Consider the following 17,023-nt stretch of genomic DNA (forward strand, 5'->3'; position numbering starts at 1 on the left):
GATAGCCTCACTGAAATGTGGCCACCTGTATTATATAGAAAAATGAGTACAAAATATAGAATTTATAACTGCTGTTTCTACCAGCTACAATAATTTTAAGCTGTTTTAGTGATATTAAATTTTTATTTAAAAATATTTATTTATATCTACATATGGGCACCTCTCAAATAAATAAAAAAAGTTGGCAAGTAACAAAAAAGCAAAACAAAAACTTTTGCCCTCCACCTTTTAAGGCACTGCCTAGCCAACTGGCACAACTTTTGACTTTTTTTTACGGATGATGGAGTTGGACCACACACATAGGCAGTCCGTTATTCCTAATCATTTGGGGCTATTGTTTTGGGTGAAGGAAAATGGTGGCAAGCTCCGCCTACTGGCTTCAGCCCATACAATGGGCTAGATACATTCATGCCGCCTTCTGTTCTCAATCTAACTTCCTGGGGCCAGATAGGCTCATACTGTCTCCCATCATTAACCTCCTTGTGCTGAAATAGTAAAAACAGCGCGTGCCTCAGCTCGCGACTGATGTTCCTCCCACTACTAGCGGGTGCCGGCTGCCCCGGAAGTGATTGGGCCGCGCTTCCTGCTGACAGCTCACACAGTCGCACCTTGACTTGAGCTTAGTCCACTGCCACCGTCACAGCAGGCAGCTGCCAAGTGCCAACGGTTTCCGTGTATGCTGCGAAGTCTTCCTGTTCAGCTGCGAGCTATGAAGCCGGTCGTCGTTTTCGTTCTTGGCGGGCCCGGTGCCGGCAAGGGGACCCAGTGTGAGCGGATAGTGCAGGTAAAAGGGGTCCGGGTGCTGATTGGACTGAATAGAGGCGTTGGAGGGTGTGGGGGAAGGAGGCAGAAGAACTACTACTACTTATAATTTCTAAAGCGCTACTAGACGTACGCAGCGCTGTACACTTCAACATGAAGAGACAGTCCCTGCGCCACAGAGCTTACAATCTAATTAGGACAGACAAACAGGACAAGTAAGGGATAAGGACGAAGAGTAGCAAGATTCCGGAATCCCACAGTAGCAAGATTCCGGAATCCCAAAGACTACTACTACTATTTATTTCTATAGCGCTACTAGACGTACGCAGCGCTGTACACCTGAACATGAAGAGACAGTCCCTGCGCCACAGAGCTTACAATCTAATTAGGACAGACAAACAGGACAAGTAAGGGATAAGGACGAAGAGTAGCAAGATTCCGGAATCCCACAGTAGCAAGATTCCGGAATCCCAAAGACTACTACTACTATTTATTTCTATAGCGCTACTAGACGTACGCAGCGCTGTACACCTGAACATGAAGAGACAGTCCCTGCTCAACAGAGCTTACAATCTAATTAGGCAGACAAATAGGACAAATAAGGATAAGGACAAAGAGTAGCAAGGTTCCGGAATCCCAAAGACTACTACTTATAATTTCTATAGTGCTACTAGACGTACGCAGCGCTGTACACCTGAACATGAAGAGACAGTCCCTGCTCAACAGAGCTTACAATCTAATTAGGCAGACAAATAAGGATAAGGACAAAGAGTAGCAAGATTCTGTGCGAAATCCCAAAGAGTAGCAAGATTCCGGAATCCCAAAGACTACTACTTATAATTTCTATAGTGCTACTAGACGTACGCAGCGCTGTACACTTGAACATGAAGAGAAGGGTCCCTGCTCGACAGAGCTTACAATCTAATTAGCACAGACAAACAGGACAAACAAGAGATAAGGGAATATTAAAGTGAGGATGATAAAATAAGGGTTAGGAGTTAAAAGCAGCATCAAAAAGGTGGGCTTTTAGCTTAGAACGTGCGCTGGGTTGGATGCAAGGATGAGATGGGGCTTGCACACCCTGTGGGTATAGATGGATATAGGGTACTGGCCCTTGGCTGTAAGTTGAGGTGATATCTCGTGGCTATTTCATTTGCAGAGTAACTTCAGCCTCCCCCCTCCCCCGCCGCCTCACCTTGTAGACCATGATTCCAAGTCCTCTTGCCCTACGTAGACACGTAGCGGGATTCCTACTTTCTGTAGGGTACTTAAGTAACTGCACTTTCAAGTTTTCTATTTGTGGAGTTTTCTTCTGGCCCTGAAAACGGTGAGAACTGAAGTCTGACCGGACTCACTTCAGGACGTGGAGAATAATAGATTTTGCGTCAAGAGTATGGTAATGGTATTCTGCACTTTCTTTATTAGGTGAGGAGTTAGCTTTACAGTCTCAGCATAAAATTAACCGTAGTTAAAGAAAAGTATTTTTCACAGAGAATATCTGGTCTTGAATTCGCCATCGGTGAGTTTCAAGCTTTTCCTGTGTTCACTCTTCTGTCTTTATCTCATACTTTTTTTTTTCCCCCCTCTGAATTTTTTGTTTTCTGTAAACTGCCATGATGTGCTATTGTGAAGGGCAGAATAAAAAGATTTTAAAATAAACATAACAATAAGCGTATACCTTATAGTGGTTACTTGCTTCCTTATTTTAAGCAATAGTGCCCTAAGTAGAAATAAGTGATTATTTCATTAGTCATTTGACTGTAGGATCCTTGAAATGTATCTTGTTCTTTGCATTTAGGCTCCTTGTAGTTTTCTTTGCTGTCATATATGGCTGTTTAAAGATTCTGGAGAATACCCTGTTTTGTTGACTCCGTTGCTTCCTCTTGTTTTTCAAATATAGTTGTAAATAGTAATTCAAATAAAGGTAGTCCAATCTAAATTAGTCAAATTAAACATATAAATATACTCTAAGGTACATAAGGAGGGCTGGTAGTGATGAGTAGACAGAGACTAGAATGAAAATGCTGTCAGGGATTGTGGAAGTAAAAGAATTGTAATGTATGTCATCACCTACCCTCCTCTCCTCCTTCCTGTACACATTAATTGATTTGATTTGCTTACTTTATTTTTTGTCTATTAGATTGTAAGCTCTTTGAGCAGGGACTGTCTTTCTTCTATGTTTGTGCAGCGCTGCGTACGCCTTGTAGCGCTACAGAAATGCTAAATAGTAGTAGTAGTAATCAGGCTTTAGGAAAAAATAGGATTTAAGAATTACCTTGTACTTTTAGAAATGATAGCTGTATTTGTACTTCAGGGATGGAATTACACAGTGAAGGGCCCAAGCGCAGCAAAACATGATGTGCTAACTGTGAGTGAATTTGGAGGTGAGAAAGTACAACATGCAGACTTTGTTGGGAAGAAGGCAAGGATCCAGTTGGTGAATAGAGGATAAGGAATTTGTTTAGAACTTGGCAATAATCCTAAATGAAGGATTTGAAAAGTCAAAATAAGAATTTTATCAATCTGGGGGTGCATGGGAAGGCAGTGTATACTTATGAAAAGAGGTATGACACTATCACATTTCTTTGCACCATGAATTAGTTTGACTTAGTATTTTGTATTAGTTGTGATGGAGTTGATATTGTGGAACACTTTGAAGAATAGAATTACAGTAATTAAGATCTCTAGCTTAATTCCTTCCTGGGAAAGGTTATTTATTTATTTATGACTCGTAGAAATATATATTAAAATTATCAGTATCAGATCGACTTAAAACTTCAAATGAATGCTTATGTTACTTAAACACAGAAGTGCCACACAATCATGATGTTGTTATTCTCAAGCTCAGCATGCCCTTAGGAAGAGTGGTGCTGAGGATGTAGCTTTACCAGGCTAGGGTTCACAACGTAGGATTAAATCTAACCCTTTTAGCAGAAGCCAAGTGACAGGAGGCTGGAGCTGGGTCAGTCATGGAGGCTTACCTACATCAGTGCTCTCCCAAAGCATGGATTCTGCTGTAGTCATTCAATAGGCTTGTCCACAAGGGAGGGATGATGACATTAATTATTAGAGCAAGCTCCTCTGCAGCTGGAAGATGCTTCTGTCCCAGAGGAAATGAGAGTGGAGTGGAGGAAGGAATTTCTGTCATTGAAGCCTGGTAACATCTAGGGGTCCTTTTATTTTTTTTTGTTACATTTGTACCCTGCGCTTTCCCACTCATGGCAGGCTCAATGCGGCGTACATATTGTTTACAGGTACTTATTTGTACCTGGGGCAGTGGAGGGTTAAGTGACTTGCCGAGAGTCACAAGGAGCTGCCTGTGCCTGAAGTGGGAATCGAACTCAGTTCCTCAGTTCCCCAGGATCAAAGTCCACCACCCTAACCACTAGGCCATTCCTCCACTAAGGTGCGCTAATGGATTTAGCACACACTCATCATTAGTGTGTGCTTATCATTTAGCTCTTGCTAAATCTGTTAGCAAAAGGATCCCCTAGTGTCCAGGCTCAGAGCTTATGTGTTTCATATTCAGGAGGTGAGTCTGTGATTTCCTCCAGCTCGTTTAGGGCTCTGTTTACTAAGCTACACTATAGTGCTTTTAGCGTGTGCTAATGCTGGAGACACCCATATATTCCTATGGGTGTCTTTAGCGTTAGTGTGCTAATTACGCTAGCACACCTTAGTAAACAGGGCCCTTAATGTTATTATTATTATTAGCATTTGTATAGCGCTACCAGACGCATGCAGCGCTGAACAACTGACACAGAGAGACAGTCCGTGCTCAAAAGAGCTTACAATCTAAAAATAGAGACAGACAAGACAATTAAGGGTGAGGGAAGTGCTGGGTGAGAAGGAACAAGGATAGGGGAATTGAGTAGTGGTTAGGAGCCAAAAGCAGTGGTGAAAAGGTGGGTTTTCAGCATAGATTTGAAAACAGGTAGAGATGGAGCTAGACATACAGGCTCAGGAAGTCTATTCCAGGCATAAGGTGCCGTGAGGGAAAAGGAACAAAGTCTGGAGTTAGCAGTGGAGGAGAAGGAGGATGACAGGAGAGGGTTGTCCAGTGAGTGGAGTTCACGGGGAGGAATGTAGGGAGAGAAAGTGGGCAAGGGGTAAAATGGTGATGGTGCAGTGGAATTCCAGGTAGCTCTGATTTAGCTTATGTTGGGCTTTGGCCTTTAATATTAATTTCTCAAATGAGCTGGAAGCCTAAAGGATCAGTTGGAAGGGAAGGGATGAGATTTTGGCATTGCACTCTTGTGGAGAAAAGATTGAACTCCTCAGTTGAAGCTTAAAAGTATCCATTTTAAACTGAGGTGGGTTTGGATATCTCATGCCCAGGTCTTATAAATAAGGGCCTTTGTTGCCTACACCCTAACTGAATAAAAATGTTCACGGAGCAATAAAAGAATACGTGTGGTTATTTGGTTGAAGGAAAGAGTAAATCACCAGTGCTCTGCTCTTTAGTTAGCTTTTTTGTAAATGTTTATTATACAGTTATTATCTAAGCCTATGTTTTATCTGGGCATGTGGTTAGTCAGTACTGCTTAAGCTGTGCTTGCATATGGGCAGAGTGAGTACACAGGCAGTTTGACAGTTCTATTTTTGTTCTTCCAAATGAGTTGGAAAGGGTGAGGAGGGGGGATAAAGTATGAGGAAGCTGAATATTTAAAAAAAAAATGTTCAGTAAATGTAGCAGAATGAAAATGGCTCTTAGGGGGTGTATGTGACACAGCTTGCACAAACTGTTACTATTTATCATTTCTATAGCGCTACTAGACGTACGCAGCGCTGTACGCTTGAACATGAAGAGACAGTCCCTGCTCGACAGAGCTTACAATCTAATTAGGACAGACAAACAGGACAAATAAGAGATAAGGGAATATTAAAGTCAGGATGATGAAATAAGGGTTCTGAACAAGTGAATAAGGGTTAGGAGTTAAAAGCAGCATCAAAAAGGTGGGCTTTTAGCTTAGATTTGAAGACGGCCAGAGATGGAGCTTGACGTACTGGCTCAGGAAGTCTATTCCAGGCATATGGTGCAGCACGATAAAAGGAACGGAGTCTGGAGTTAGCGGTGGAGGAGTAACAAGAATGATGCTCAATATATGTGTATTTTAGTTATAGATGCTTACTAGATTTATTTAATAATAACAAAGGCTGGTGGCACCTTTAACCAGTTTCTCCATGGTCAAGCAGGATGAGTCAGCCACATGTGGGTGATGTCATCCAATGGCTTTCCTGAACCTCAGCCTTTTTGCAGTCTTTCTGAGCATGTACCAGCCACTCCCAACCACCATTTCCACCCATTACTTCTTCAGTCTGTTCAATCCATCTGGCCATGCAGACAGATCATCCTTCTTTCCTCTAAGTGCATCCCTTCTCCATCCATTAGATGAGGATTAGTCTTTTTCAGGACTGTTAAAGGAATCCAGAGGCCAACTGCATGGTTTTGGGAAGCTCCCCCCTCCCCTTCCCTCCGCAGTGGCCCCTTGTGGACTGTGCTGTCATGTCAAGATCAGAGCAGACTTATCAGTGCCTAGGGCCTATGAATTTTTTATTTTATTTTTTAACACAAAAGAAAAAACAAAACTCTTCAGAAGCACACCAGGAACAAAAAAAGCAAGAGATGGCCAAGGAGTGGAGAAATAACCACAGGAACTCCTTGGCGCTGTCTGCTCGTTTTTTGCTCCTTTATATTAAAATGAAGTAGAAGTTTAGAGTATGTGTTTTCATGCCTTGCGGCCTTGAAAATATACATAATAAATAGAATGCAAATACATAAAATACAAATCAAATCCAAATAAAATATGCGTTGTGACAAACAAGCTGGATCAAACCCCCTGGGAGCCAAGGTATTAGAATTTAAACCTTGTGATCACTTGGTAAACCCTCTATTCCCAGGGAAGTCAAAAGAACTTTCAGTAATGTATCCTTACCTGCTTGCTTCTTTGTCTATGTCCAAGGAACTCCCTGAAATCTGGCAAAGTAGAATCCATTTGGGGAGGGATAGTAACGGGAAGCTGCAAACAGCTGGGATCAGAGAGCAGAGCCTCTTGGGACAAGTAGTCCAGAAGCTAGTCTCTCCCCAGCTGAGGCAGATAGCTCATTAGCTGCCACGGCAGAAGCAAGGGGGTATGGGTGGAAGCGTATGCTACAGGCAGTATATGAAGGAGAGAGAGAGCACAGAGTGGAACACACACAGGCTGAAATTCCTTGGGTATTGGATAGACCCTAAACAGGGCCGTGCCAAGGGTCTCTGGCGCCCCCCTGCAGACTACCAGTTGGCGCCGCCGCCCCCTCCCCCCCCCCGCACCTGCCTGGCTCCAAGGCAGCGATTCCCCTCTCTCCCTGAGCCCTACCCTCCCACCCATCCATGCCCATCTGTCCCCTGCCTCCGCCATTCATCCCGATCAAGCAATTCCCCTCTCTCCCTTCCATGAACCCTGCCCTCCCATCTATGCTCCTCTCTCCCCAGCCCTCCCGCTCCCATGTAGGAACTGCCCGCCCTCTTCTCCCCCCCCCAAGATCCCTTTCCTTTTTTTTTTTCTTTTAAAATTTACCTTCCTCCGGCAGCGCAGCGTCAGTGAAGGAGGCGGCGCTCCCAGTCCAGACGTCTCTAGCCTTCCATTCATTCGCTCAGTGTCCCGCCTTCTTCTGACGTCAAGGATGACGTCAGAAGAAGGCGGGACACTGAGCGAACGAATGGAAGGCTAGAGACGTCGGGACTGGGAGCGCCTCCTTCACTGATGCTGTGCTGCCGGAGGAAGGTAAATTTAAAAGAAAAAAAAAAAGGAAAGGGATCTTGGGGGGGAGAAGAGGGCGGGCAGTTCCTACATGGGAGCGGGAGGGGCAAGGTAAGCACGCAGCGGCGGCGCCCCCCAGAGGATGGCGCCCCCCTGCGGCGCTTACCCCGCTTACCGCATCGGCACGGCCCTGACCCTAAAACATTGAATCTGCTAGGAAGGTAAAGAGAGGTTGGGAGAGAAAAGCCTTTAGGAAAGTATAAAGCTCAGCACATAGAGGTTTCTCCCCAAGGGAACAGTACTAGTGGGATGTATGGGGGGAGGGGAAGGTTTGAGAGCCTAGCTGTGGCACATGTTAGATGCTTGGAAAGTTGGTTTAAACCTCTGCAGTGCTGTGCAAAAAGTAGAAAGGGTTCTGTTAGGCTGAACCTGGAAGAGAGGAATTGCCCACGAGTAACCAGTACTGTGTGGAACCAGAGAAGGGCTTTGGTAGGAGTAAGTCTTCACGGGTATATATGTTTGATGCGCTACTGCTTGTAAAGAAAGGGGAATATTCCTTTGTTGTTGGTGCTTTTGTGTATTCTGAAAACCCTAAAAGACAATGGCAAGAATAAAGGCTTGTCGTTTCTGTATTTTATAACCGTAATAAAAGCTTGGTTTTGGGGAAATGCTTGGAATTGTGGTCATTTTAGAAAAAGGCTTCCATAGGGTTAGGTTGAGTTAGTTCTGGGAGAAGTAGGAATAGCAGGAGGGCTACAGCTGTCTCTTAGTACCTGTGTGGAGACTCCTTCAGGGACCACTCCCTCTCCTTACCAGCTGTTAGACCCAGACTTGCACCCTAGGGCACCCCTGCTGGTGGTGACATACAATTCTAATTAAACGTTCAATCATATATTAAATGCCACTGAGGGAGGGGCTCATGAAGACAAAAGTGCCTAGGGGCCATAAAAGTCATTATGCAGCCTTGATCGAGACCCATCTTCTCTGAGTCTTTGACTAGGAGTTGGACTTTCTGGACCAGCCAAACATGGGGCTTCTTTCACTGAGAGTGGCAATGCCATATGGGCTTAGTAAACTATATAGCTTCTATTCAAGGAAGGAAGATGCATGGCCGTCAGGTGACATCGGAGAGATTCTCTTGTCTTGAATGTGGAGTCTCCCTGAACCAGCAACAAGGTGGCTGAGTACACTGACCTTGTACATGGCCTAAGCCCATCTAGCCTCCCTTCAGTGCTTGGAGGTGACGACTTGGGGAAGTGCTGTCACTCGGAATGGGCAGTGGACTGCTGGGCAGAGAGTTCTGGCCTTGGCTTCTGCTTCTGCCACCGCCAGATGCGGCACTTGGTCAGCTGCTCAGAATCATATCCCCCGTTTAAAAGTAATACATTTTAGGACACGTCCCTTTGAAGTCTGTTATACCTCCAAGTGTCTGCATCTTTTCAGCTTTAGATCTGACAGTTCTTCTCCTGATGTCTCAGTTTTACACTGTTCAAAAGCACGATGGGACACCGAGGAATGCAGACTGAGATAGCAGATCTTTGGGATAAATTAGGTTACCTGTTGTGACCTTTATAAATTATCTTGGCTTTATCTTAATCACTTCTGGGTTACTTGAGCAGAGCATCCTTATAAACTCCAGATCATGCCCTTCTTTACTTTCCCTTGATGAGTTCCATGTATCCGATAAAACCAGTTTGGTTTCTATATAACATGAGTGAGAGTTCTGTTTAGTACAATATATTAAAACTAGTAAAAAAAGGCCCGTTTCTGACACAAATGAAACGGGCGCTAGCAAGGTTTTCCTCGGAGTGTGTATGTTTGAGAGAGTGTGTGTGAGAGTGACTGTGAGAGAGAGTGAATGTGCAAATGTGTGTGACAGAATGAGACTGGGTGCGAGTGTGTCTGTTAGAGATAGTGTGTGTGTGCCAGGGCCTCCCTCCCTCCCAGTTCCAGGGTCATCCCCTCCCTGCCTCCTTCCGAGTTTCAGGGTCCCCTCCCTCCCCTGCATTATGCTGTCTCCCCTGCATTCATCCATATGCAGGCAATGTCCTCTGTGCCCTGCCCCTTTCATCCATCCATGTGCAGCATCTCTTCCCTGCCCTCTCCGAGTTCCAGTGTCCCCCTCCCTTCCTCCCTCCCATGTCTAGGGTCCCCCTCCCTCTGTCCCTCCGTCCCTCCCAGTTCTAGGGTCCCATGGAACTGGGAGGGAGGGGGGGACGGAGAACGTTGGAGGAGTGATGTCAGCAGGTGGTTACGATCCCAGAGAGACACATTGGAGTGTTGAAGGAGCAAATTATTATATTAGATTCTGTACAGATTTGAAAAAACATAACAAATATAGAAATTTGCAGAGCATAACATCCTTTTCTATAAATGTAATTTTAGTGTCCAGTGTATTGTATTTGTTTTTATTCTTTTCTAATCAGTACAGAATTTTAATATATTGTACTAAACAGAACTTAGAATATCCTTTTCTTTCTGTTTTTATCTGTAAGTACTGGCTCAACTATTACATCAAAGCAGAACAAAAAGCACAAAATGAGCTTCAGGAGCAGGACAATAAAGACCCAGTTCTTTATGAGAAGGACTATTATTTCCCAATAAAGACTGGAAAATAACATTGAATGTCGGAGTCATGCTGTGAGTAGCACTTGAATATCTCATATGGCCTCTGGTGGGAGAAAATTTGTATTTCCAAGCAACAGAAATATTATTTAATCATCCCTGAATGGGGGTTTTGTGTTATGAGTGAAGTCATCCAGTGGATCCCTGGTTGGAGTGATGACCAAAAAGCTAGTAAAGTTTTATACTTTGTTCAGTATATGTAGGATGTCTTGCATCATTGTCAGGAGGTGAAACAACATTATTCTTTACCACAGAGACTAATAGCTGTGTTTTTTCAAGATACATTTTAGTAATTTGTTTTCATGGAAAGGGTAATGTGACTGGAATGCCCTTCTGGAAGAGGTGGTGAAGTTCAAAAAGGACTGGGATATACAGTGAATCCCTAAAAGGAATAAACCAAGCATAAAGCATTTCGGCTATATAATTGGGCACTTCTGCTGGAGACTGAGAATACTGGATCTTTCTCTAGCTGGCAAGGGCTCTTATTGGCTCTCTCTCTCTAGAGTCACAGGTTTCAGTCTCCACCTGCTGGAAGGCGAGCACAACCCATCAGTCACATTCTGGGCCGGTCCGGAGGTACGCTAAGGAATGGCCTCTTCAGGGTGGGCGGTCTCTGTGGCTGAGAGGTTGGTCAGCAGATACAGCTTCTACGTCTAAGCTCAGCAAGTTTCCCTTTCGGGGCTCCCTCTTGTTTGATGAGAATACTTTACAGACCATTTTATGTCTGTCCCTGTAGTAATTAATCTTCATTTAACAGCGTTGGATCACAATTTTAGTATATGACTCTGTAAATAAACCAGACTAGATTTGCTCTGTCCCCAGTAATTGTTCTATTCTTTCATTTGTGTATATATTTTTTTCTGTTCTTAGAAATATGGTCACACTCACCTTTCTGCTGGAGACCTACTACGTGATGAGAGAAAGAAGCCAGACTCTCAGTATGGAGAGCTCATTGACACTTACATTAAAGAAGGAAAAATTGTCCCTGTTGAGATAACAATCAGCCTTTTGCAAAGGGTAAGAAAAACAAAAGCTAGTGTTGTGTGATTGTTTGCCCATGAAGGTATGTACAGATACCAGAGCCAGATAAGAACACACTGAAAATGTAAATATGTAAATAGGTGCTGTGTGTTATATGCTTATACAAAAAAAACTTGGTACAGTACAATAAAATCTCTTAAAATATCAACTTATACTACTACTACTATTTAACATTTCTAAGCGCTACCAGGGTTGCGCAGCGCTGTACAATTAACAAAGAAAGACAGTCCCTGCTCAAAGGAGCTTACAATTTAAAGGACAAAAAGTGCAGTCAATGAAGATTGAGGCAGTCTAGATTTCCTGGATAGAGGTACAATGGTTAGGTGCCGAACGACATTGAAGAGGTGGGCCTTGAGCAAGGATTTGAAGATGGGTAGGGAGGGGGCTTGGCATATGGGCTCAGGGAGTTTATTCCAAGCATAGGGTGAGGCGAGGCAGAAAGGGCGGAGTCTGGAGTTGGCAGTGCTGGAGAAGGGTACTGAGAGGAGGGATTTGTCCTGTGAGCAGAGGTTATGGGTAGGAGCGTAAGGGGAGATGAGGGTAGAGAGGTAGTGAGGGGCTGCAGATTGAGTGCATTTGTAGGTTAGTAGGAGAAGCTTGAACTGTATGTGGTACCTGATCGGAAGCCAGTGAAGTGACTTGAGGAGAGGGGTGATATGAGCATATCGGTCTAGGCGGAAGAAAAGACGCGCAGCAGAGTTCTGAATGGATTGAAGGGGGGATAGATGGTTAAGTGGGAGGCCAGTGAAGAGTAGGTTGCAGTAGTCAAGGCGAGAGATGAGAGAGTGGATGAGAGTTCGGGTGGTGTGCTCAGAGAGGAAAGGGCGAATTTTGGTGATGTTATAGAGAAAGAAGCGACAGGTCTTGGCTGTCTGCTGGATATGGGCAGAGAAGGAGAGGGAGGAGTCGAAGATGACTCCGAGGTTGCGGGCAGATGAGACGGGGAGGATGAGGGTGTTATCGACTGAAATAGAGAGTGGAGGGAGAGGAGAAGTGGGTTTGGGTGGAAAGACAATGAGCTCGGTCTTGGCCATGTTCAGTTTCAGGTGGCGGTTGGACATCCAGGCAGCAATGTCGGATAAGCAGGCCGATACTTTGGCCTGGGTTTCCGCAGTGATGTCAGGTGTGGAGAGAGAAAGCTGGGTGTCGTCAGCATAAAGATGATATCGGAAACCATGAGATCAGCGAGCCCAGGGAGGAGGTGTAGATTGAAAAAAGAAGGGGTCCAAGGACAGATCCCTGAGGAACTCCCACAGAGAGCGGGATGGGCGTGGAGGAAGATCCATGAGAATGTACTCTGAAGATACGGTGGTAGAGATAAGAGGAGAACCAGGAGAGGACAGAACCCTGGAACCCAAATGAGGATAGTGTAGCAAGAAGTAAATTATGATTGACAGTGTCAAAAGCGGCGGATAGGTCGATGAGGATGGAGTAGTGACCTTTGGATTTGGCAAGGAGCAGGTCATTATAGACAAAGCTGTATCAAAAAAACAGATATATGAAAAAAAAAAAAAAGCCATGGGCAAAAAATCTATATAAAGTTAGGTGTATATCAGAGATACGAGTACCTTAAAAACATATTCCATTGCGTCCTAAAGATCAATCCAGAGACTTGTGGGTTATGTCCCTCAACCAGCAGATGGAGATAGAGAGAACTCCGAGGTTTGCTATATGTGGTCATGTGTAGCCATCCAAACCTCAGTATTCTCTCTATGTAGCAGGTGGAGGGTCATACCAGTGCAGCTCTATAGTGATCTGGCTCCTTTCCCGTTCCCTTGGGTACTGCAGAGCTTGTAGTGGGGTTGCGCTGTTGTCCAGCTTTGGGTATACCTGGTGGTGCCAGGTCCCTTCCCGCTTCCCCTACCAGCCTCCCAAATTTCCTTCTGGGTTTAGGGTCCGGCTCCGTTTCTCTCCTGCCTCTTCATTAAGGTTAAAAAAAAAAAAAAAACATTGGGGCCGTGTAGGGATATTTCCCTCAGACCAAAGTTGGGCGCTGGGCCAAGGTCAGTCGGCGGCATGTGGGAGGGCTGTGTTGGACGGAGCTGCAGGGATGTCAGCTCTGTCTGAGTCTGCTAAGCGCTGCTCGCCGTTGTATCGTTTCATGGTGCGACCGCACCTTGAGTATTGTGTCCAATTCTGGTCGCTGCATCTCAAGAAAGATATAGTGGAATTGGAAAAGGTGCAGCGAAGGGCGACTAAAATGATAGCGGGGATGGGACGCCTTCCCTATGAAGAAAGACTAAGGAGGCTAGGGCTTTTCAGCTTGGAGAAGAGACGGCTGAGGGGAGACATGATAGAGGTATATAAAATAATGAGTGGAGTTGAACAGATGGATGTGAAGCGTCTGTTCACGCTTTCCAAAAATACTAGGACTAGGGGGCATGTGATGAAACTACAGTGTAGTAAATTTAAAACAAATAGGAGAGAATTTTTCTTCACCCAACGCGTAATTAAACTCTGGAATTCGTTGCTGGAGAATGTGGTGAAGGCGGTTAGCTTGGCAGAGTTTAAAAAGGGTTTGGACAGTTTCCTAAAGGACAAGTCCATAGACCGCTACTAAATGGACTTGAGAAAAATCCACAATTTCAGGAATAACATGTATAGAATGTTTGTACGTTTGGGAAGCTGCCAGGTGCCCTTGACCTGGATTGGCCACTGTTGGGGACAGGATGCTGGGCTTGATGGGCCTTTGGAGTATGGCATTACTTATGTACTTATGATCTTACGTTGAAGGCTGTGTTTCTGGTGGCCATGGCCTCGGCGAAGCGGGTGTCGGAGCTTCAAGCCTTGTTCTGCAGGGACCCGTTTCTCCGTTTCACTGAGGCTGGGGTATGCGTCAGGACAGTTCCGTCCTTTCTGCCCAGGGTGGTGTCTCGCTATCATTTGAACCAGTCGGTGATGTTATCAGCCTTTCAAGAGGCAGATTACCCGGATAATTTCCGGGCTGTACGCTGTTTGGATGTGAGACGTGTGCTGGTACGGTATTTTGAGGCCACGAACTCCTTCCGTCGTTCAGACCACTTGTTCGTGCTATTTGCAGGATGTAATAAAGGAAACATGGCCTCGAAGGCCACGGTGGCTCGATGGTTACAGGAGGTGATTGTTTCAGCCTACGTAGGTCTGGGCAAGGTACCTCCTCTTCACATGCGGGCTCATTCTACGAGGGCACAGGCTACATGCTTCGTGGAGTGTCGTTTAGTGCCGTTGGATGAGATTTGCAAAGCAGCAACTTGGGCTTCAATGCATACGTTTGCAAAGCATTATCGTTTGGATGTGGCTGCATGGCAAGATGCGTTGTTTGGGGCATCGGTGTTGGCCTCTGGTCTCACACTACTTGAGGACTGCCTTGGTACATCCCACAAGTCTCTGGATTGATCTGTGGGACGCAATGGAAGGTAAAATTAGTTCTTACCTGATAATTTTCTTTCCTTTAGTCCCAGCAGATCAATCCAGAGGCCCTCCCTGGTGCTTGTATTCTGCGGGTTCTATGTTTTGTTTGTTTAGCTGTTTGAGTAGTTCGGTTCAGTCTCCTCTGTTTGGAATTTAAATAAATAAATATATAAATAAAGAGATAAAGAATAGGTGAAAGCAGCGCAGCTCATCAGTTTCAGCGGGTCAGCTGTGGAGCACTGTGATAGCAATTGCATGGTTTGCCATTCTGTAGACTTTGGGACGGTGGGAGAGGCAGGAGAGTGCGATTCGTATTGTATGGGAATTATGCTTACTGCTTTGGTATCGTCATACTGAGGTTTGGATGGCTGCACATGACCACATATAGCAAACCTCTGAGTTCTCCCTATCTCCATCTGCTGGTTGAGGCACATAACCTTTTTCTCATACATCTGTTTTATATAACTGTATAAATTGATACTCATCTTCAAAAATAACAGATATGAATTAAGTGATTACTGTTCAGTAGGACTGCATGTTAATCGTGATTAATGCAGTGATTTAACACGTTAATTTTTTAATCACGATTAATAATTTAATTGCAGTTGATAATAGCCCTCCCTCCCCTGCTTGCACACAAGGCTGGTCCGGTATCTCTCCCTCCTCTACTGGACTGCCGACGGCTCTCTCTCTCCTTCTTTCCCCTCCCGGGTTACCTTTTTATTTTCAGTAAGTCTTCCCTCTGCAGTGGTAGCCATATTCAAACTTTGCCTTGGCCTGCAGCGGGCCTTTCCCTGTGACCTGTCCTGCAAAGTTCAATGCAAGCTGTTATTTCAGGTGTTTTGTATCTCAATATTTTGCAACCCGCATTAACTTCAACTAACATTCGTTATGGTAAAATAATGCATGTTAAGAGGCAAATATCAACTGACCTTATAAATTGGGTGTCCAACTTTGCACGCAAAAGTTGGACATCCAATTTTATACAGTTCTGGAGAATGTGCAGTATCAGCTTTTGTACAAGGGGGGAGCACACACGTGGGTAGAGCATGGGTGAGTCTCCCATGTATGTGCATCGTTTATGGAATACTATATATTATGCACATCACTTGGCGCACCTAGTCACACCAACATACGCCTACCATTGACATGGCGTAGGAAGACACGCCTAAACATGGTCACGCCAATGCTGACCTTAAGCTAGTATTCTATGACGGCATCTTGGCGTTAAGATGCCATTATAGAATTTACGCTAAGGGCATGGCATTGGGGGTGCCAGTTTATAGAATTGCCCTTTAATATACAGTAAAACCTTGGTTTTCATTGCCTTCGGATTTCGTCGTTTTCGTAGTTTTTTTTCATCAAAAAATTTGTCTCGGTTTTCGTCTTCAGCTAGCTGCAGATCCATCAAGACAGGCTTGCCAAAACCCAGGAATGGCATATAATCTCCTTCCTGGTGGTACTTGACAGCGCCAGTAGCACAAGTGACGTAACTGCTGCAACTTCAAAATCGCCGTCTAATGTACTTATTGCCTCGGTTTTTGTTGGTTTCGGATTTTGCCGATTGTTTTCGGACGGATTACCAACGAAAACCGAGGTATCACTGTATACAGTATATATTTTTTTTAATTTTTACAAATCCAACCTAAGACCAAACCTAAGTATTTTCTCCATGTACACTAACTAGGAGAACTCCTGTAGTATATTGGTTCAACTATGCTTTTTAAACCGTGTTACAGTGCTGTTTTAAAATCTGTGATGCAAAAGAGTAGCAAGAACCCTGAAAGCCACACGAAACTCGCAAAACTGATTTAATAAACCATTGGTGGTTTTCTTTTTTTCTTTTTTATTCCAACTCTTGTAGTTTAAGAAAAATTCAATGTTTTCTTGTAGGCAATGGATCAAGCAATGAAGGCAGATGCCCAGAAGAATAAGTTCTTAATTGATGGCTTTCCCAGAAATGAAGACAATCTCCAGGGCTGGAACAAGACCATGCATGATAAAGCAGATGTAGCTTACATTCTCTTTTTTGACTGCGATAATGAGGTAGAAGTATATTTTTGACACTAACCTTTTGTGTTCTTGTATGGCAGAGCAATAGCATTTGCTCATTTAGTCAATTACTGTATCTGCTTTTTGGAGAACTGCTTATTAGTTGGATATGGTCACACTCGAGTACAAGGTTTTTGGCAACTCCATTTGCCTGGAGAGTGTAACAATAATTCTGGTGATCTTGTACAAATCAAAGTAGGGTACACACAAAAATTAGCACATATGAGTTATCTTGTTGGGCAGACGGACCGTGCAGGTCTTTTTCTGCCGTCACCTACTATGTTACTATGTTACTATATTGGAAATGAGGGCAAGAAGTGAAGTGCTTTGCAATGGAATAAAGAACGTCAGGAAATGGAGTTTAATCTCCAGTGAAAATAGTAGTATGATGGCTCTACTTCTCGTATTTG

General features: G+C 44.3%; 1 protein-coding gene across 1 annotated transcript in view; it reads left to right on the forward strand.

Moving 5' to 3' along the window:
• Positions 1 to 573: 573 nt before the first annotated feature.
• The window catches only part of CMPK1 (cytidine/uridine monophosphate kinase 1), a 42,511-nt gene continuing 26,061 nt past the window's right edge, over positions 574 to 17,023 (forward strand). The window contains exons 1-3 of the mRNA XM_030205853.1: positions 574 to 784; positions 11,001 to 11,147; positions 16,455 to 16,607. Coding sequence (XP_030061713.1) covers positions 677 to 784; positions 11,001 to 11,147; positions 16,455 to 16,607 — 408 coding nt within the window. The 5' untranslated portion in view covers positions 574 to 676. The remainder of the gene's footprint in view (positions 785 to 11,000; positions 11,148 to 16,454; positions 16,608 to 17,023) is intronic.

Source organism: Microcaecilia unicolor, chromosome 6, assembly GCF_901765095.1.
Source record: "Microcaecilia unicolor chromosome 6, aMicUni1.1, whole genome shotgun sequence".
NCBI lineage: Eukaryota > Metazoa > Chordata > Amphibia > Gymnophiona > Siphonopidae > Microcaecilia > Microcaecilia unicolor.